The following is an 18,563-nucleotide window of genomic DNA, read 5'->3' as shown; positions in this document are numbered from 1 at the left end:
TCTCTAATGCAAAAAGGGATGGAGAGGAGAGAAAAAAAAGATAGACTTTTACCTGGGGTGGAAGGGGGAAATAATGAATACTACAAAATTATAGTACATTTGAAAGATTCATTAACCTCAATTTTTAATTGAGTGGATGGCAAATAAAGGACTGACTGGAAATAATCAGATTAAATTAATGATTTATGGTCTTAATGCTTTTATCTGTTAGGCTTTTGAAAATCATGTGTCACAAATTAGTGTAATTAATACTTACACTGATGTAGAACCTTTTGTATAAGGCTGCCAGTGATCTGTTCATCCTATTTATTTATTTACCAGTATCCAATGAAATGGGCAAAGACTGTAGGAATACTGGGATATTTGTGTGCAAGCCAAGGTACAAAATTTCATCTGCTCTTGCTTTCTCTTACACAGACTGGGAATGTGAAGTGTTACAGCTTCCTATTTGTGTTACTTTAGTGTTTTACTGTCTTTGTTCCAGTGAGTGCTAAGGTTAACTCAGTGATTAGTTGCAATACTTTGCATGATTAGAGGTTTGATATTGCACAATACTGTAAGAACAGTGGTCAGTAGCAGCTATTCCTACCTACACTTTAATTTTTTGTAATGCAAATCAACAAAATCACCAAACCTTTTTGTTCAAAGGGATGTCCTTTGCCATTGGTGTCTCCTGAGAGGGGCACCACAAGAGCCTCAGTGATTTTCCTCTCCTGCACAAATTCTACATCAATATTGGCATCCCAGCAAGAATAATTATCCCAGTGAGGACTGAGTCAAAGAAGGTATCATTATTGCTTCTTTCCTCATTTCCCCCCTCTCTTATCTAAAAATGTCCTTGTTTAATTGTTAATATGCACCACTGAGCGCCTTCATGTTCCTTCTGACATTGCAGCAAGAACAATTCCTGTAACAAAAACGTATCCATGGCACTTTCAGTCATGCCACAAACAGTGGTTTCGGACCTTATGGCTGCTCTTACCTGTTTCCTTGGGCATGGTGACATTTCCAAATCCCTTTAAGCTTTAGAACAGTACAAATTGTGTCTTGGAAAGGTAACAGCTGATGTGCTGCATGCTCTGCATAGCTACGGTCAAAAATTGTCCTTATTTCATTACAACTGAAAGAAAAACTTGAATCCTTTGATTGGTGCCCCAAAGGGTATGAGTATGAAATTACAAACTACAAGGAGACAGCAACACCACCATTTCCGGCTCTGTGATAAAAGATTCTCATTACAAAGCAGTGACTTGACTCTGCCACCCAGATATAATGACCCCATCATTAGGGTGATGGCAGCAGCCTCTCTGTTACTCATCTTTCAGAAGCAGGACCTGAATCCTACAAACCTTTTGACTGCAGGAAGTGCAGGCATTGATAAAATCTTGACTTTTCCTCCCTTCTCTATCTTGTGCTTAACATTGTAAAGAGATTAAGGCTTAAAGAACCACTTTTCCTCAACTTTTGAAGTCTTGGAAGCACTTCAGGATAATCACAACAGGAGTTTTATAACCTGGGTACTGTGAAACTAAACTTACTGTTGAGATTACACTTTCATGCTAAAATCGTTTTCTTGGCTACTTAAAAGTTTCTTAAGAAGCTGTCCCCAGGCTGAAGTTCCTCCTGCCTGCTCTGAGGCCATAGAAAAACTTTCTGGAACTTTGAAGAAAATCCACTTAATTGTTTTATTTGATTTTCAGAAAGCCTAGCTTGGAAATAAAGCAGTGAAACCAATGCTTTTTCATGCTAAGCCATGGAGTCAGTCCTTCTTTATTATCATCAATATTTCATAAAGGATTTTCTAGTGAAGCGTGATCCACACATTTGTTATAATGTTATTCTAACAGAATAGTGAGGTGGCTGGTTTTATCTTTGGAAATTTAATTAAGGTAAAAAATAATTTTTAAACACTAGAAAAAGTTGTTATTAGGCTTATGGTAGTTTACTCCGTAAAATCTAGATTTTTTTTGAATGAGATTGCTGCTTTTTTATCTCATTAGACTTTCCAACACATCTTCTCCTTCATAACTGAGCTCAGCTTTTTACCCAGGATAATTCTGACTGAGAATATCTTTTTTCTGGATCCATATCTACATGAAATGATGAATTTTCTTGTTAAATCCATGGGCTGTCAATAAGTAAAAAAAAAAACAAAAAAATTAAAAAAAAAAATTCTATCCCCATATGTGCTTGGCATTCAGCAGCAGCATTACAAAACAGATATGAATAAATTCACTGGAAATTCACCTAAAACCTTCTCTTACCCCAGCAGCTCTCCCAGATTCCTATTTCTCACAGCCTGCTCTCTGTCCATTTGTATCATCATCCTGATTTCGCCTAAAATTTCCCTCATGCAATTCTGCAGCAAAAGCTTCCAGCAAGAGATGCATATTTTGTCCAAGTAACAACTATTTTGGGAGAAACAAAGATGTGGTTTGTCTGACTCTACTGGTTGTCTTGAGCATCTGCTTTGACAGAAAAATATTTTAAAGCTGCACAGGCCTTTCAAGGCTGAGACTATTGGTGTCAGAACACAACAGCAACAGTTACAGAACCAATCCAAAATGGCAAAAGGTGCATTTTATTCCTGAAAACACCTGGAATTTGAGGAAAACACACAAAAGAAGTAATGTGGGATATACCTATGACAGATTTACCATAACCACTATCCTTCTTAGAATCCAGCTAAAGGGATAGAGGGAAAAAACGGGGGTAAAATCCACTGACCCACACATTGCATGAGCTGAAGCAACAGAGACACTCCAGTGCAACTCCAGTGTACCTGTGATACTGGGATTTAGATGCATATTTCGTTCTGGATTAATAAATTAATAAACCATTTTTATTACTCAGTTGTCTGTATTCGAATATTTGCCACATGTATTTTGCTTGCAATATTTTTTAAAATCAAAGCTGCTATAATTTTGTTCAAGATCATGAGATTTCTAGACAAAAGATTACAATTTCTTCTTTTGCATCAGTTCGAAACTCCATCATTGAACATGCCATTCTGTGCTCAAATCTTTGACATGTATTTTTTCTGGGTATCTACTGATTTTTTGAGCATGTCTGAATGCTCTCCAATATTTCTGACTCACTATTTTCTTGTAAATGCTTTTTTTTTTTTTTTCAGTTTCCTCACAAGTACTTACAGCTTTTACTGAACTTTATGGCTACTTAAATAGTTCTACCCCTCTATTTCTACCCTGAAATAGCTCAGTTGTGAATTACAAATTCCCTTTCTCTATAGTAATTAGAGCTGTTTGTATAATTTCTTACTTTGTTGTGAATTTGGAATACCAGCATAGATTCCTGTAGTTCCTCCTTTCATTCCCCACCATTCCCGTTACTTCTCTTACATTTTGTGCTCTAGGACAGGCTATTTAATTAAGCTCTTACAGTGTAAGATGCTCATGTAAAAGCACAGTTCTTAATATTTACTGATTGAAATATAACCCTGCTAATACATCACAGAGCAAAGACCAAGCCACTAAACTTTATACAGAGTAATAAAATGTTAACCTATCTTGAGTAGCAAAAATTAATCCAACACACAGAATTTAGAAGACAGATTGAGGTACCCATTTCAAAGAAGCACAAGGGAAAAAACATCATGTCTGGGTAGGGAACAGATGGAACACTGGATCAAATAGGATATGAGAGTTAAAAACAAAGAATGAGGGTAATTAGGTGGGGCTGTCTAGAAAATATCCCCTTTGAACATCCAACATGCCACATGTTGTATTGCACCTTGGTATACTAATGTTACAAATTCAAACAACCAGTTTGGAGGAGCTAAATCATTAATTTATGCAATCAATTAATTAACAAAAGTACCAAGAGCTCTTGATTGTATTATTAACAAGCTACAAATCACACAGACTGGGGTGTGATTGTATGGGATAGTAGATATAAATGGATACTAGAGTTTGTAGGAGTCCTTTTATTTTGGGAAAATATGAATCACACAGCACAGAGCATGATCAGACTGAAGTGAGTCCCCTGCTCTGAGGGTGTTATTCACTAGAAAAATATTTTAGAAGTATTACTTAGTGATTAAAATGGGAGTAAATTCATTTGATCTCTTTTACAGAGGTCTTAAATAAGCATGATTAAAAGTTAATTATCCAAAATAAAAAAAAAATCAGGTAACTGGAAAATACTGGGAAATTATTACAAATAAATTTTGCTGCAAGGAGATAACCAGGTATTTCTCATGAAAATAAGTAATAGAATACACATAAAAATGCAAAAGAATTACAGAAAAAAATGTGAAGAAGTGGCCAAATTACACTCTAGTTGGTAGGAAATCCTCCAGCATTTTTTTCCAAGGTGTAAAACCACATGACAGTCATTTGCTAACGAATGATGACCTCCACGAAATTAGATAACAGAACCAGCCCAGCACTGGCTTTATGTTTACAGTCCCAAAGTTAGAAATGCTTTCAAGTTGACATGGGGGATTCTGCAGCAATTTACCAGATAGTATTTTTACAAATTTAATTTTTAATCTTTTACTGGACTGGGAAGGAAGAAAAACATCATCATTGCCCACAGGTTCCTAACTTTATGTAGCATTTGCTTCTCATTCACATTGCAGAAATAAGTGTGAACAAATAAAATTATCCTTCAACCCTTCTGGAGTTGCAATGAAATGTCGAAGTGCAGCAGTCTAAGAAAAAAGGGACAAATGAACAGAAAATGATTACTCAAGATAATGGTAATAGTCTCATGGTGCAGAAGGAAGAAATTTTGGGGACAGAGCCAAATTGCCAAAGTAGCCACGAGATAAGGAAGCTCCTCCCTTTCCAGCCATTCTGGATTCCTTGGTTTCATTACAAACCTGTCAAGGGCAGATGTTGAGGTATCAGTATCTGCTGTAGCCAAGTTCTCCATGACACATTATTTAACTTCCCCCCTGTTTCTGTGTTAACAATGCAGTTTACAGATCACAGACAGGTTCTGCAACTGCTCCCTCTCACAGCAGACTCCAAGCCTCAGAGAAGGACCCTTTCTTCCTGAAAGCAGCATTGGCTTTTGGACAAAAACAGTCTTGACAATGCAGACAACGAGTATTTACCTCCTTTAATAACCTGCTTTCTTCAGGGACAGGTGCACAAGAGGCTCTAAAAGTCACAAGCAGCAGATGTTTCTGTGTCCCTCCTTTTCTGTAAGGTACTTTGATTCCATTTCAGCGTTAATCGAGACAGCAGAAGATGAAACTGGCACGGATCCCTGTGGACTCCCACTATCCAGTGGCTGAAGTCAGTAAAAAAGGCAGGATAAAGAGCTCACCCATGACACTGCATTACCAGGAAGTTCTGTCCTGAAAGAATTGGAGTTCATTTTGCCTCAAAGGCATTTAGCTCTCCAAGGAGGAGAAACAGTCACTAAATCTGGCTGTGGGAGGGACTCAAGAATTTCTCTCGAAGAGTTCAGTCAGACTTTTCATTGTCTTATTGCAAATAATTGGACTAGTGGCTTTAGCTATGTCAATGCACTCCTGATGTTTACTAGGAATTAAGAACATCTGTTGCCCACACAGGGAAGAAAGGCCTAGGATGGAAATTAAAACTGAGCAGATGAAACACTAGGACACAAAGGTAGCTCACAGCTTTAATTTGAAATAAAATCTTTCAACTTGAAGAGCTTGAATTAAAATAATCCATTACCTTCTTAACACTTCTTGATTAGAAGCAAGGATTACCACCTCCTAAACAGTATTTCTTATCTAGCTTAATGTCAGCTAAAAGAAAAATATGAGAGTAAAAGCTGGTAAGTCTGTAAGAGGAAACCCAGGGATGTACACATTTTGAGGATGCAAGTTGGATGCAGAAGCTATGACAGAATATTGACACTTTTTCTCATTATCAGAAGCAAAACAGCTAGGTGTGTACTCTGATGTAGCAGCAGTGTACACTTAAAACAAAAAGAACAGAACATTTCAAGTATGTGTGAAAATATCGGCAGGAACATTCTTTGCTCCTTGAGCTAAAGTTGCAGATATAAATGAGCCAAATTTTTTTCTTAGGCTTGTTCATCTGGGTTTGTCTGTCGTAAATTAGAATCTGTCAGTGCATTAATTATACAGTATTTACATCTATTCCTTCTGAAGGCCACCAGCACCTCGTGGAAGTGAGCTGAAGTGCCACACTGGGAAGGTCTCAGCACTCCATTGGCCCCACGTGCATCGCAGAGTTACACAGATGATCTTCACTCCTGAAGTGTGGTTTTCCATTTCTTATGAACCAAGTGCTCTGTGTGCTTTTTTTAAAAGGTATTTATGGAAAGAAAAAATACCTGGGTTGGATTTAGTTCTGTTACTGCTGATGTAAACTGAGATTAAATTCATTGTCGACCACCAGAGTAAAACCTTCTTTCCCAATTTTCCCCCTTTCCTCTCATTACCAAATCAAATAAGAAGGGGTCACTGAGCAGGTCCAGTTTCTTGTTTTATGTGCTGTGCATACTGACAGTGATTTTTTTCTTCCCTCCTGTCTTCAGCATGCAAGCCTGTTTCCACATTTATGATGGGAAAGATTGCAGTTAGTCTGAATTAGGGAGCTTCAAATAATACAATTCTTAGAAAATGAAGGAGTAGCCTGCTTTGTGTCTCATAAAGAAGTTCAAACTCTTTTCCTCCTTTTCTTTTTTGTAAAATTACAAAACCCAAACGCATAACGTCCCAAAAGTAACCCCGTTATCCTCTTCAAAGTGGCAATTACATGGAGAAGAGTTAATAAAGGCTCCTGCAAACTTAATGCACAAAGAGACTATAAACACAAAAACCAGAATGGTGCTGTTAGATTTCATCTGCTACAAACTACCATCCAACCTTATGATACTATTGATTTGCATGCACCATATCAACTTTAAATCACCATAAACCATTGCCTAACACAGTTCTTGCACTGGCCAAGTGTTCTTGCAAGGCAACTTTGATTATTTGTCATGTCCCCAGAAATCTTTTAAGTTTGTATGAGGTGAAACTGATAGATCCAGGCGGGCTCCACAAAATTCTTCATAAAAATCAATTCATGCAAAACTGGTATCATGAAAAACTGGTAAAGGACTTTTCAAAAGTTCATTTTTTAGGTGCTTTAAATCTGGTACTTCATCAGTTCATACTGAACAAGAAAAAACCCTTCATTCAAATTTTGTTGGAATAAGAATAATGCAGCTGAATTTAAACCCTTGTAAATGCTTAATGACCACAAAAATGGTGAAGTATTTCCATAAAAGCATTGAAACTCCCCAAACTGAAACAACTAGTAGAAATATCTTGGACTTATGTCCATCCTTTTGAGAATAGAAAGTCTGATCCAATCCACTGTAATTTGAATTCCAACTGAACAGCCTGCTACCATGGCTCTTAAGTGTTTACCGGATGTTGAATTTCACCTACCAGGAAAACCTGTTGGATTTTATAATTTAATTTTTCAAGAAGCAGTCCAGAGGACCAACAGTTAAACCGAGGAAGCTCTACCAAACGGAATAATGAAAATTAATTAATTAGCTTCCTTACAGTGCTTTGATAGATGCATTGAATAAATCTGAGCTGATTTATCAGTCAAGTGCCTTTGTGTGGTAGGTATTAGAATTATCTGTCATTAACCTTATGCCACTAATGAAGGTGCTTGGGCAGAGAAGTTAAATGACTTCCCAAGGTCACATCTGGAGTTGGCGTTACAACTCAGGCATTTACTTTCAGTCATTAGAAGTTATTTTTTAAAAACCATAAAGGGATTCATGAGGTAAAGATCATTACCTGGAAAGGCACCATCACTTCTCTAACCTCAGTTTCAGAAGGCAGAAAAAAACCTAAGAGATGACTGCTAAAAGATGATTCCAAGGAAAAGAGTCACCTCTCCAAGCCTGGAGCGGTAACACATCTAAAATTCTGTTTTATTATATTGTTTTACCCCCAGAATCTGTATGACAATTTGTTTTATTTTGTATGATTTACATTATAGTTAAGTGACACCTCACTCTGTGTTTCCAACAAAAACCCATAGACAAATCTAGTTGTCAGTGAATGTCTAGAAAAAACGACAATCCATCCTTGCTGTTATTAATGTTATGGTAAGAGGTGGGGAAGGGAAAATATTATATAATGAAAAGAGCTTTTGAGAGATTTAAATATTCTGCAATACAGACTGTACAAGAAAGTTAACTCTATAAGCCTCATACTTACAAAATATATTTTAAAATTGTATTGGCTATGCAGAGAAAATTCTGCTATTTTTGTTGAAAAAATATCAAGAAGAGCATGTTTTTCAGTCAGGATAGAAAAATGTAGGTTCTGTGTAAAGAAATATTAAAACATGTATTATTTTTCCCTGACCTCTTGACAGGCTGTCTATTGAGCTTGGTAGGACATCCAAGGAATTCAGATTCGGATTTGAAAATTAATGATTAATTCTACAGACTTTTCACAGTATTGAACTGGCAGTGCCAAATTCCTCTAACGTGAGCAAGTGCAACTCCACGCACTTCAGTGGAGCTGTGTTTGCATATCTTAGCAAGCAATTCTGGCCCCGCGCCTGGGAAAGCATATTTCATAGTCACTTGATTATGTCTCATCTTTAAACCACACTTCACTATTTGCAAGATACTTGACCCACAAAACCATAGAAGTCCATCTGCTAAGGTTCCATTGTGCATCAGTAAGTAAAAAATGATGAAACTATTTGAAGTGCAAAAATCTAGCGTAGAAGGGACATAAATATATTCCAAATACGTATTTGCTTCTTCAGTCTGATGAACTTGAAATCTGGGGTTAAAAATTTCACTTGCACTAGAAATTCATTTCTTCAAGATGCTTTTTACCTGAACCAGAAATAGTTCTTACAACTAAAAGGGCAAGATCCACCTAAAAGAATCCATCCTTGGAAAAGAGTAAGAATGCACTCGCAAGCCAGTACCAGCTGTCACAGATATACAAGATTCAATTAAGAATCTGCTTCTAACAGTCTGGAACAACCTAAATGGAATAAAAATCTTAGGTATTAGGCCCGAGACATCAATTGGTACCATCACTGTTGCTTTTTGGTGGGGTACCTAAAGACAACCACATCTCAAAAATCATTAACCAACCTCCAGTTCGGTCTAAAATACAAACCTAATGTAATCTTAGGCTTGTAAACCCAAAGTTAAATAACTAAAACTCCTCTTTGTTTGGTTTCATAGAACCACAGAATCATGGAACTGCCTGGACCTTCAAGACCATCCAGTCTCACCCCCTGCCACAGGCAGGGACACCTTCCACTATCCCAAATTGCTCCAACCTGGCCTTGGGCACTTCCAGGGATGAAGCAGCTTCCCTGGGGGCATCAGGATCTCACCACACTCACAGTAAAGAATTTCCTCCTAAGATCTAACCTAAAGCTTCCCTCTGAAAGTTTAACAGCATTACAGTTCTTTCTTTTTCCCGTTAAAGTTGTGGGTTTTTCTGGCAGAGAATTTTTGGCTTTTTTTTTATTTTAACTACACCCCTAAAAGGTATTTTTCCTCCTTTTATGCTATTACCTCTTGTGGTATTTTTTAAAATATCTTCTTAGCTATTTTTAACTTTTTAATAATGCTATTAGACCTGTCATTGCAGCATTTTGTTGCAAATCTGTGGAGGATGTGACTGCTATAACAGTAACCCCACATATGTTCATTGCATATAAGCCTACACTCCACTGCCACTATAATATAACTATGAACAAACATTGTGGAGGGGTTTTCCATTTGTTTGGTTTCTTTTTTCCTCTCTTTATATACCTACCAGCTATTTCCTTTCTCATTGCCACAGCTCCAGTCATGAGGAGGCAGCAACAAATCTTTGCATAATACACAGGGGCTGGCACTGAAGGTTGCTGACAGCCCTGTGCTCCTCTTGCAGGAAACAGCAATAAACCCAATTGTATTCAGCATTGCACAGAATCCATCCAGAGCTTTTAGACCCTTTTAGACCTAGTGCTTTTAGAAGGCAAGACCCCAGGACCTGCCTTCAGGCACCTGCAAGTTAAGTACTACAGCAAACACCTGATTCCCAGAGGCAGAATGAGGTACCTTGACTCCCTGTTTAGTACATAGCAAGAATGAGATGCTCCAGAACACCTGAAAACACACACCCACTGCAAAAACACATCCAGACACTTATTTTTGTCAGGGAACTATCACGATCTAGTCAATAATAACCAAGAAACCCTTACTCTTTGTCTCAGCTCAGGCACTACAGAATTAGGATGAGTCCTGTTTTAACAGAAGATATTCAAAGGTATAGTTCAGTACTTGTCAGATCAGTAGTTCCCTAACAGCATTTCCCTTTGCTAACTAGCACATGGTGTAAGTAGAAAGTAGGTTGCAAAGGGGCTACAAAGTCTTCAAAATACTGCTAGTACAGAAAAATACCACACAATGTTATCAAGCAAATCACTGAGTTCTATTTGTTTTTTAAAACACAAGCATTTTTCATAGCTCTTGGTCTACTAGAGGGCAAACTGAGACAAACATTATCATCATTTTATTAAAACTCCATTCAATGAGCATCCAAGGTTTCAATCATTATATTTTATACTCCACATGCTAGAATAAAGCCGTTTCAATATCATCCCTGAAGATTTGTAATTATCATTGGTAGACTTTACACAGTGTGTCTCTTCAGAAAGAGAAGATACTATAAATATATATATTCATCTATAAAATACAAACCTTTCAAGATCATATATGTTCTTAAGGCTGTGCCTTCTCTATATGTCCTTTTCTCTGTTTTAGTTCAGACTGACAAGTAATTAAGTCTAGAGCAGTCCTTGGCCAGGACCAGATTGTGAAGCACCTATTTGCCTTTTACTTAATAGACTTTCAGCTCAATTGTACTGTTAGTGAAGCTGAACTGAAATTTACTTCTTGTTGCTCATATCTTTTGACAAACTGCTGGAAACACCATTTCTAACAAGCTCAATTTCTTTAATGAACTACAAAAACACAGCACTTTCCTCTGCCCGTCATCCGAACATTTCCTGGGCAATCACCAGGATAAAGTTGACCAAAACTCCTGAAACAACACCTCTAACATTTCACCCAGTTTATCCCTTTTCTTGTCTCTCCTCGAGGTGCCAGATGGAAATCTGGTCGTATCAATAAGGTCACTTACCTCCACTAACTTGTTGGCGTGTTCACGGAAGACCTGAGCGTATTCCTTCACTTCTTTCTCATTCCCGCTTTTCGCGGCCTCGATGAGAACCAGCAATGGGACGTTGGTCTCCAGGAATGAATCCGATATGTGATCCATCACTGCCTTCCGTAGCTGAGACAGAAGAGAGCACACCAGTAAATAAAGGGCCTTTATCAGCACACATTCCCACTGTTCATATTTAAGCCCTGATGTGTTGCATCTCACAGCACTATGTGGGAATTTGGACTTTTTGCTTTCTTTTCTCCAATATTTCCAGCAAGCAAAATTAAAAACTTGAGGGTCTAGGCTCTGCAAACCCCTCCTGGGATTTGTGCTGACGTACACCTAATCCTACTGGCCTGAATGGTCTGTACAGAATGATGGTGATAACTCACATAAGACATTGCAAATTGATGAGAATTGAAAGCTCCACACTACTTGAAAAAACAGTTCAGCTCACTAAAAAGCCAAATATGGATTAAGGAGCTTAACTTCAAGCAACCATTAAAAATATTAGCCTGAATATCTCTAAGCCTTCTCTAATTCCTCCAGTGAAAAGTATTCCATGCAATAATTAATATTTTGTGTAGCAGATGCCTTGTTCTTTGTATTCCCATTCAAATAGCTCCAAGAGGTATAAACAGAAAATCTTTCTAAGCATTTTCCAGGCAGATTAGAAAACATACTACAATTTATTCTAAAGGAAGAAAAATCCACCTTGCAAGTTACTGAAGATTTAACACCTGCTAGTCCATAAAAACATCTGTTTGAAACAATATTACTGTAAGAATGATGTCACAAACTTCTTCTCCACCTTGCTAATGTCCACTAATTAATGTCAAAATTCACTAAAATTTGAAAGACAGCCAGAAGGATGACTGAAATCTTAAATAATTCTTCCTGGAAGCTTAATTGCTCTGCAGGATTGTGGATCAGAAACATCTCGATTATGTTTTCTCTAGCTTTTGGGTTGTTAAGAATGAAAAACTGTGGACTCACACAGAAGCTGGGAGTTACTCAGCCTGGAGGCCGGGGTAGCTATTAGTCTCCTTAAATCATGCGTTTTTAGTTAGATGAAGCACCCAGAAAGGTAATTTTCTCTATTCTGCAGTCCAAGCAAGAAAGCTTTAGCTAGATAAGGTGCCATAAAAACACCCAATCACACTGAAAACTAGCCTATTGTTAGACATTGCAAACACACAATCCAAGACACATTTGCTGTTTGATGACAGCAATTCTCAGCTCTATTTGAATAAGGGGAAAGCTAACTTTGAATATTTTCATTCATTCCCTGAGTGGTGCAGTAAAAACAAGCAAAGCAAAATAGCATCTATGTGCTCGCAGGAGGTATTCCTTTTATTTCCATCACAACTGAAGCAGTCAATGTACCAAGCAGTTCTCAATTCTCCTTAAAAATTAATTCTACTCAGATTCTACCTGGAAGCATTTTTTATCCACTTTCAAAATGAATAAAGGCACTCAGAATAGCTAACTCAGTAACACCTACAAACAGGGGGAGGAAACAAGACAAAAAGAAGAAAAGAATCATCTATGAGAGACCTGTCAACAGTTTGGAAGCTGGTGTGTGTTTGCTACCACCTATTACATTTTCATCTTGTACTCCTTATTTTTTCTTTCATCAATCTGCTGATACCCACTTGCTGACTCTGATTTTATTCTTACATTAAAAGCTCTTTCAGACCATGCTTTGGGTCTGCTTGCACAGCATCTCCTACAATGAGACCCCGATCCATGAATAGTTTTCATAGGTACCATCTCAATATAAATACTAATATTGCTCCAAGTACACCAAAACACTGCAAGAAAAACAAGAAAAAATATTCTAAGATGGTGTCAGAGAATAGCGCACCAGCACAGCTCCCTGCATTCTATGGCCGACAGATTTCCAGTCAGTATTTATATAAATTTATATTAATTTTTTAACTTAAAAATTCAGACACATGGTGAGATCCTTGGGGTTGTTCTGTGCAGGACAACCAGGAGCTGGACTCAATGATCTCTGTGGGTCCCTTCCAACTCAGGATATTCTGTGATTCCTTATTAAATGAAGGGTTTCACCTATAGCAAGCATTAAGGGAGAAATACTGCCAGAGAAGGTGCATCATAAATTTGCATAATTCCCCTCTGCAGATGTCCATTTCCCAGTGCTTGCTCACAAACTCCAGGTCAGATGCCTCATTTTTGTACCCATAGCTAGACTCTGATGCCCACTGTGTACCAAAAAAGGCCAAATGGTAGCACTTCCAAAGGAACGCACAAAGCTTTTAAAAATCCCATGTCGCTTCATCCCATTCTCAGGGAAAAATCCTTAAAAAAATCCACTTGCTCAAGTTCTGTATGTGCCAGTAAAAACTTACTGTCCACTGCACTGAAAAAACTTACTTTAAATGCTAAATGAGTACTGACATTTTTCTGTTTGTATCCTTCCATAAGGAGGGATCTGTTCCAAAGGCTTGCATTTATTCAATGAACAAGCAATTCGATTTTTAATATAAGCTAATGTGGTGTTATACATCGGGTTATAACAATATGCCCCATGGAATTGTAAGAGTAGTCTCAGGATGTTCAAGTGAGCAGCTTATTTTCATCAGTATTAAATATCTTTTTTTTTTGTTTGTTTACAACCACATACCAGAAATCAATAAAAAGGACAGCAAGAGCATCAGCTAACCAGCAATTTGGGGTTTACCATGGTAAATATACAGTAGAGTTCTCTCTGAATCAAAATGAATGCATAAAATGGGTATCTTGTTTCTAATGGTAACTCTGTGTTGTCCTCTGAGGTTGGTAATTCCAGCAGCTGAAAAAAAAATCTGAATTCTGACTGTCACAGGTTTAATAAATACAAAATTAATACATTCAATTTTTCTTCTGCTGTGTTAATCATAGATGACAGTAGAATATTTCTGGCCTCTCTTGTAAACAGGCATGATAATTTCTTTAGGAATTTGCTATCTGTGTTTTAGGACGCCCTTGCATTGAAGTTGAAAGGTAGAGTTAACGGGTTTTATGTATGCAGGAGACCACAAATTTTGCCATCCTTCACCACAAGCTATAAAGAGCAACTTGACAAAATCATTTGTTAATGTGACAGGAGTATGAAGGCAAGACATTCATCCAAGAGCTCAAATGGATATATGACAAGGTAATACTAATGGCACAAGACAAGACATTTAAAAGTACTGGCTCACCATTACCAGTCTATTTGATCCAATTAGGGCTATTCATCAAGGTAAATAACTACTGGAAAACGAATCTTGTGTGCTCCTGTGCACACTGCAACAAAGTCCAGCCTAAGAGATGGCTTGTGCACCCAGAGATTTGAGTTTCATCCAGGTAACGTCAGATCAAAAGGGAATGTGACTTGAATTTGAATGGTCATAAAGCAAGCTGCAAAAGCACGTCGTGTTTTATTCCAAAAGCAGCACGAGAGCTTTGCTCGTGCACCTGCATTAAAGAATGTCTTTGCGATGCCTTAATTTATGCTGCATTCTGATACAAATATTATGACACACACTATTACTCATAAGACAATGCTTTAGGTTTTTTTCCCCCCCACTGGATTTTTAATTTAGAGGTGAATTCAAAGCATGAATTCCACTATATGAAACTTCATTTATAAGAGGAGGAAGCACGTTAAATGAAGATCTTGCTTAATTCATTTTGTCAGAGAAAAAATTTTATTAATGAATATAAAGCTAACAGATTAATAAATTTGCCAGACCACCAAAAAATATAGAAGGAAAACATCAAGACCTGCAAATATTTCTGAAAGTATCAGTGGTGTACCACAGGCAGATTTTATGTCTTTCCAGTTCAGTCAGTTTAGTCAGTTTATGGTGCACAGTCAAGTTGCTGGTTTTGATAGCATCATGTTCTACTGTTCTAAGCACTATTTAGGGCTGTTTTATCATTGTCGGTTCACAGCCGTAATTGAGCTCAAAGAGGTTAAATGCCCACCAAAATGATGTTTTCCATGGCTATATAACAATTTTAGAACCAAAATGTCTCAGTGCTACTTCCAGTCTAGTAGAGAATTAAATGTCTAATCCTGACACTGGAAGGTAAAGCCACAGCAGGAGATTAATGACTCCAACAGATTGTTGAACTTTATAAAGCCTGGCAGTACAGAGCTGCCTGTAACAAAAGTTTACCAAGGAGCACCTTATTCACCCATTTTCCATTTAACGTGCGTTGAAACCCAGCTCCAGTTTGCACCTGCAGAGCGCTCCCAAACAGGCATTAATTTAATTGAAAGGGATGAAAATAAAGCCTTCTCCAGTGCAGTTAAGCTGTGTCACCCCACTATGCTGTGAAATTGAATTCTGGAGAATACGGCAGTGACCATTAGAAGCTGCTGCAGAACAGTGCTAAAGAGAAAGTCTCGGCCAATTCTGCAGACTGTGTCACACGAGGATGTGACCAAAGAATGGTAACTTGGGGGATGGGGACAGTAACACCACCAATTATGTCTTGGCAGACGAAACAGCAAAAAAATTAACATTTAAAACATGTATCACACTTGGACACTCAAACTACAGATTTATGGAATACATTAAATACATATATGTAAGATTTGAGCCTAAGATAAAACAATCAGGAAGAAATGCTGTTACAAAGGTAATACTTATTAGAATCATGAAATACCCTGGACCACAAAGTCCATCCAGTTCCAACCCCCTCCCACGGGCAGGGACACCTTCCACTAGCCCAGGTTGCTCTGAGCCCCGTCCAACCTGGCCTTGGGCACTTCCAGGAATCCAGGGGCAGCCACAGCTTCTCTGGGCACCCTGTGCCAGGGTGTCCCCCCCTCACAGGGAAGAATTTCTACCTAAAATCTAATCTAAACCTGCTCTCTTTCAGTTTGAAATTCTTAATATATTTTTCCATGTGTGAGCTTTCCTCTCTCTAAGGAAAAACTGCCATAATTAGGAAACGATTTGGGGTGAATTTACTAATAGAAAGCAAGTTAAAGCGACAATTTTTTCACCAGAAATTTGAAAGAGTATAAGAAACACACACAAAAATATTCCTCCTAGTCATAGGCCACTACAAAGGATTCCTCAAAATGGTACATGGCCCGAAGCATGGAAGAACCCCGTTACCAAGTGCTTAGGTACTTAATCTCCATTGATTTAAATTTTTTTGTTTGTTTGTTGGGGTTTGTTGAGGGGCTAAGGTGGGTGGTTTGTCAATTTTCATGGCAGAAAAATTTTATACTGCCTTTCCAAAAAAACATTTTTCAGTGAGAGGAAGCCTCAGGCTTGCTAACAATATTAGTGCAGTTACATAAAAGCAGAGAAAAAAAATGTATGTTTGGGGGAATGATAAACACACAGCCCTCAAACATGTGAAGATTATCAGGGTATGAAGTCTGTCTTTCATGTCTAGATAGAACAATAAAGACCCAACTCTGATTGCAGTGCTGGGATTCTACTAAATATTTATTATTTCTAAAAATAAAGAATTATACAGGGCATTAACAGGTAGAGGACAGTACAGAGATTAAAATCAAAAATGTGGGAAAAACAGAAATACAGGTAGGAACTGAACTAAAAGTGAAAAGCATTAGTGAAGTCAAAAGTCAAAAAAACCCAGAAGTGAAAAGACAGTGATTAACTTTTGCATTCTGTATGACCTGAGAAGGTAGAATTGTGATGAAGTGAATGTGGAAGGATGAAATTGCAGAACAGGAAATTACGTGTAGGAACAAAGAAGGGAAAGACCACAGGAGGTGACCCCAGCAGAGAAAAAAAAGGGATAAGACTTTGAAAAATAACCTTGTGAAAACTGAAGAGAATTGTAAAGAGTCAAAAATGTCACCAAAACTGCAAACCTAAAAGGTCTGATGTAAAAGAGGTGTGACAAAGAAGAGGACAATGACGAAGAATAGAGACAATGGATTAAAAATCCAAAGATTAAATTAAGAATCACAACATACGGTACAGCTTCATATATTGTCTCAGGTCCTGTCTAAATGATATTTAAATTAAGTAAAGTGGCTTTGGAACTTTATGGGGTTTTTAAAACAAATACAGTAAATAAAGAAAACTAATTAGGGAAAAAGCTGGTTTGGGGAGACAAAATAGCTATTTGGTCAAGATGGGAAGGAAATTTTCTATGAAAATACTTGATGAAGTTATCCTCACTATGAATAGTCAGTTCCAATAAGCATTACAGGTTTAATACAATAAATGCCACATGTGTCACACTTGCAGTCCCACGTAACCCAGCTGCATGAACAGCCTGGCCCAGTAAATATTGGCATCAGCTTCTCCAAGACCTAGAGACTGAGCCCAGTGGAAGCTGATGACAGCTCTTGGGTAGAGCTGTCTGTTGGAGTGCCAGACAATAGCTGAAACAAGATTAAAAATTGACTGCGTGCTGCAAAAATGGATTTCTCATCATCCTGTCCAAGAGTCACTCAGAGTCATGAGCGGATCCTGCCCCATGGACAGAGATGACTGATATCTGATACTATCAATTATCACCCACACCTTTCAAAAGGCCCTTACAGCAGCGAGATCACAGCCTGGGTTTTGTTCTTGGGTTTGTTTTGTTGGGGGTTTTGTTGTCTTTTTCCTCGTTTTGTTTATACGTTGTTTTCTTCTCCTTTGCAGTAATTTTTACACAGTACGGACTGGAAACAAAATCTTTTATATCTGGTTGCTTAATATCAAGTAGAACATAACAGTAAAGATATTTCATAACACTTGGAAATAGTTAGTGAACAAAATTAATGTCAATTAAGAAACAAATGCAATGTTGAAATCCCATTTGGAAATTAAACTGTATGTACTTTGCCACTGCTCATAAAGCCATTAGGAAAATGGAATTAGAGAAGTCTTTGGAAAAGGATTATGTTTTCTTCCATGTTTATAGTACACCCTACCTCATGCTACTGCATTATTGATAATGAACACTTGAAGCTGTTGTTATGAATCCAAGCTTCTCTAAGTTCCTTTAGCTGATGTGACTATAGGTCATTCTTGAGCTGACACTACAGAACAGTGAAAGCTTCTTTATATAAAACTATTATCAACAGAAATCTCTTGAAATACATTTCTGATGGGTTTTTTTGTCTTTTTTTTTTCCTCTGGTTTGTGGGGGTTTTTATTTATAATGTAGCAACATTATACACTTCTATTGAGCTTCTCCCACATTTACAATGTCTTTTATCAAGAAGGGTTTAAAAACTCCAGACTTGTTCCACTGCAGTGATTGCAGAGGTAGGCATCTTCTAAACACAAAGATTTGTTGAAATATCTGAGGTTTTATGAAGGCTCATTATTTGAGGAATAATACACAAACTATGTGCAGTAATCTCTTCCAATGCAATAGAGCTGTCACTGAGTTTTGCCTCCTAATTCTTCACAAG

The 18,563-nt window shown here is 37.6% G+C and overlaps 1 protein-coding gene across 5 annotated transcripts in view; it reads right to left on the bottom strand.

The window, feature by feature from the left end:
• Positions 1-18,563, bottom strand: part of CTNNA2 (catenin alpha 2) — a 466,491-nt gene that overhangs the window by 87,825 nt on the left and 360,103 nt on the right. For all 5 annotated transcript variants that reach the window (XM_032107990.1, XM_032107992.1, XM_032107989.1 and 2 more), the window contains one exon: positions 11,144-11,296. In XM_032107990.1, the coding sequence (XP_031963881.1) occupies positions 11,144-11,296 (153 nt within the window). The remainder of the gene's footprint in view (positions 1-11,143; positions 11,297-18,563) is intronic.

This window comes from Corvus moneduloides, chromosome 5, assembly GCF_009650955.1.
Source record: "Corvus moneduloides isolate bCorMon1 chromosome 5, bCorMon1.pri, whole genome shotgun sequence".
NCBI lineage: Eukaryota > Metazoa > Chordata > Aves > Passeriformes > Corvidae > Corvus > Corvus moneduloides.
This window is presented reverse-complemented; position numbering and strand designations above follow the sequence as displayed.